This window comes from Callospermophilus lateralis, chromosome 2 (assembly GCF_048772815.1).
Source record: "Callospermophilus lateralis isolate mCalLat2 chromosome 2, mCalLat2.hap1, whole genome shotgun sequence".
NCBI classification, from domain to species: Eukaryota; Metazoa; Chordata; class Mammalia; order Rodentia; family Sciuridae; genus Callospermophilus; species Callospermophilus lateralis.
Genome location: NC_135306.1, coordinates 195,733,618 through 195,736,768, shown reverse-complemented (window position 1 = coordinate 195,736,768; position 3,151 = coordinate 195,733,618). Strand labels below are relative to the sequence as shown.

General features: G+C 36.1%; 1 protein-coding gene across 1 annotated transcript; it reads right to left on the bottom strand.

The window, feature by feature from the left end:
- Positions 1–220: 220 nt before the first annotated feature.
- Positions 221–1,162, bottom strand: LOC143391743 (olfactory receptor 5W2-like). The gene has a single exon (XM_076844492.2). The coding sequence runs from the start codon at positions 1,145–1,147 to the stop codon at positions 221–223; it is 927 nt and encodes a 308-aa protein (XP_076700607.2). The 5' UTR covers positions 1,148–1,162.
- Positions 1,163–3,151: the final 1,989 nt, after the last annotated feature.

Below are 3,151 nucleotides of genomic sequence, written 5' to 3'. Positions count from 1 at the left end.
AAAATGAATACCATATATTTATTCAAGAAATATAAAGAAGCATGATTCATTTGGAGGTCTGCAACAGTTTTCTTATGATTAGACTCTAATACAAATTATTATATGTGAAAATTAAACTATGGGACATATCTTTGTTTCTTGTGTCATACAAATATAATTTTATAAGAACAATAACAACTATACATGCATGCATATGTACACAAAAGAAAATTATTTAAAATCACCTTCTGTTTTTCAGTTTCTCTAGGGCTCCTTTCACATCTTTGTTGCGAAGGCTATAAATCAGAGGGTTCAGCATGGGAATCACAAGGATGTAAAACAGTGAGCTCATTTTATCTTGATCTAGAGAGTAGGCAGAACTCGGCCGGAAATACATGAAGAGCATAGTGCCCTGGAAAATTGCTACTGCAGTTAAGTGGGAAGCACAGGTGGAGAAAGCTTTGAGCCTCCCCTCAGCAGAGCGGATCTTTAAGACTGATGAGATGATGTAGCCATAAGAGACCAGGACTCCACAAATGGTACTCAGTTCAATGAATCCAAAAAGGGCAAATAATACCAACTCATTGACTTGTATGTCAGAACAAGAAAGGAGTAAAAGTGGAGGTAAATCACAGAAGAAATGATTTATCTTGTTAGATCCACAGAAACATAAGTGGAATGCCAATATCGTATGTATCAAACCATCTGCTGTTCCCACCAGGTAAACCCCAACTAGCAGTTGGGAGCACACCCTGCTGGACATGTCCACTGCATAGCGCAAGGGGTCGCTGATGGCCTTGTACCTATCAAAGGCCATCACTGCCAGCAGCATACACTCAGTATCTATGAAGATACAGACAACGAGGAACTGCAGAGCACAACCAAGGAAGGGAATTGATTTGTTCTTGGCAAATATGTCCACCAGCATCTTGGGTCCAACTGCGGTAGAATAGCAGAGGTCAGAGAACGAGAGGTGGCTCAGGAAGAAGTACATTGGAGTATGAAGCTGGGAGTCTGTTCTGATTAAAATGATCATTCCAAGATTTGTGAGGAGGTTAATGAGGTAAATAACCATAAATGTAAAGAATAGAAACACTTTAATTTCAGGGTTATCAGTGATTCCCAAGAGAAGGAATTCAGATAATGAGGAGCAGTTTCCCTTGTCCATTTTTCTTAGTAAATAGTTAAGAATATCATCAAAGCTATGGCAGGTTAGGTTTTGATTTTTTTCTGAACAGTAAAGATAAAAACTTATCTGTAAAGCAAAACATAATTTCATTCTGTAAATTGTTTTGTGTTTATTCGGAATATATCCCAAACATATGTCAATTTCAAAAAGACATTATAATATAAAAAATGTAGTGCGGGAAGTTTGTGATCTTTTGACTTTTTATATATCCCAGATGTGCAACTTGTCTTATCTATTACCCATTCTCAGTAGAAGCCTCAAGCCAGATGCTGGAAAAGTGAACATCTCCTATCCTTAACCAATAGCCAAGTTCTCTCATTCTTCATTATTGGTATACCGTGCTATTATATCTTCTGTGAATGCTTTTTCCTAGTTCCAAAGGAAATAGCCCTTGAAAAGCCAAGGAAAAGTCATAAAATGAACTGGTAGGGAGGACTACCACCAACCATTTGCTCATTCATGGGTTTTACATTGATGTTTTCATTAAAATGAAAGTGTGATGATAGACAAAGTTTTGCAGTTATATAAGCTTCCGTTTCTTTTGGTCATCTATGTGTTTACGTGCATTATGGCATGTTACATGATGGTGTGCCTATGTGTACTTACCTGTTGATGTATAAAAACTGGAATGTGACTGGTCATCTGCATTTCTTTAAATATTACAGCATGTGATCCACATGGATTTAAATTGACACGGATTTTTTGGTAATAGGTCACTTCTATTATTATTTGGATACAATGAAAACAAATCTTTATATGTACGACATCACTTGAAGAGGGATTTTAAAAATAGGATGCTTTCCTTATGAATCTTAATTAAAATATAAATAAAGAAATCCTTTACTATTATTCTACAAATGAGAAGTAGAGTGAATCCAATTCACTCAGATCACCAAGAAAATATCACTGACCATGAGATTGTGGAGCATGATTCAATTAGCAAGCAGGTATAAAATCATTCATCTATGCATTTCATAATACTTGATCTCTTATTTTTTTCCAAAGAAGGCCAGTATTTATTTTTCTTCTGTCCTTCAAACATAGCCATTTAAAAACCTACCTGAGATAAGCATGTCTTTCTGTCCTTATCTCTGGTGTCTGAACAATATGAGGATTATATTTATTTCTTCCCAATGTCTGTTGGGACTTAAATCTTCTAGACCTCTGCCTTCAGGCATTTGTGTAATTTAAACATGATTAATTAGTTTCCTGGCTCAGTATTTTCCTATGAGAATACTGCAATGAATTTAGCAAACAGCATGCTTCACAACAAACATATGTCACCTTCTTCCAGTGAAATCATACATCTAAGAAACTGAAATGCACAGTCTGCTTAACATGCTGAAATACAGACTCCGCTTCCAGTCCCTTCCATAGCTTGGCTGTTCATAATGTAGAATCCCACTAGTCACATAGTCACATATGTACAGAGGGTAATAATTTCTGATTCATTCTACTAATGTTCCTACCCCATAAACCTTCCCCTCCCTCCACTCCCCTCCACATAATTTAAGTAATTTGAGTCTTCTTTTAAAATAAACATATCACTTGTATATTCATAAGGCTGTGCAGCCACCCCACTATTCAATCACTGAACAATTTTCATCATCTTAGTAAGAAGCACATCTCATGGCAGGCACCCTTGTTCTCCCTTTTCTGTTAGACTTGACAATCTTTAACCTATTCTGAGGCTGTGTGCTTCCCTAATCAGGAGAGTATATATAAACAGAAGTATAAAATATGTAGCCATTTGTCTCAGGCTCCTGTCAATGAGTGTAATATTTCCTGGAATCATCCATGCCCTTGCATGTGTCAGAAAGCCCTATTTTGTAGAACTGAAATAACGTTTATTTTTAAGTATATAACATACTTTCATTATTCATTCACCCTTGATGGACACTTTGTTTGTTTCTACATTTTCACTGTTGTGAATAATGATGCTATAAACATGCATTTCAATGGAGACTTTAAAGACAACAACAT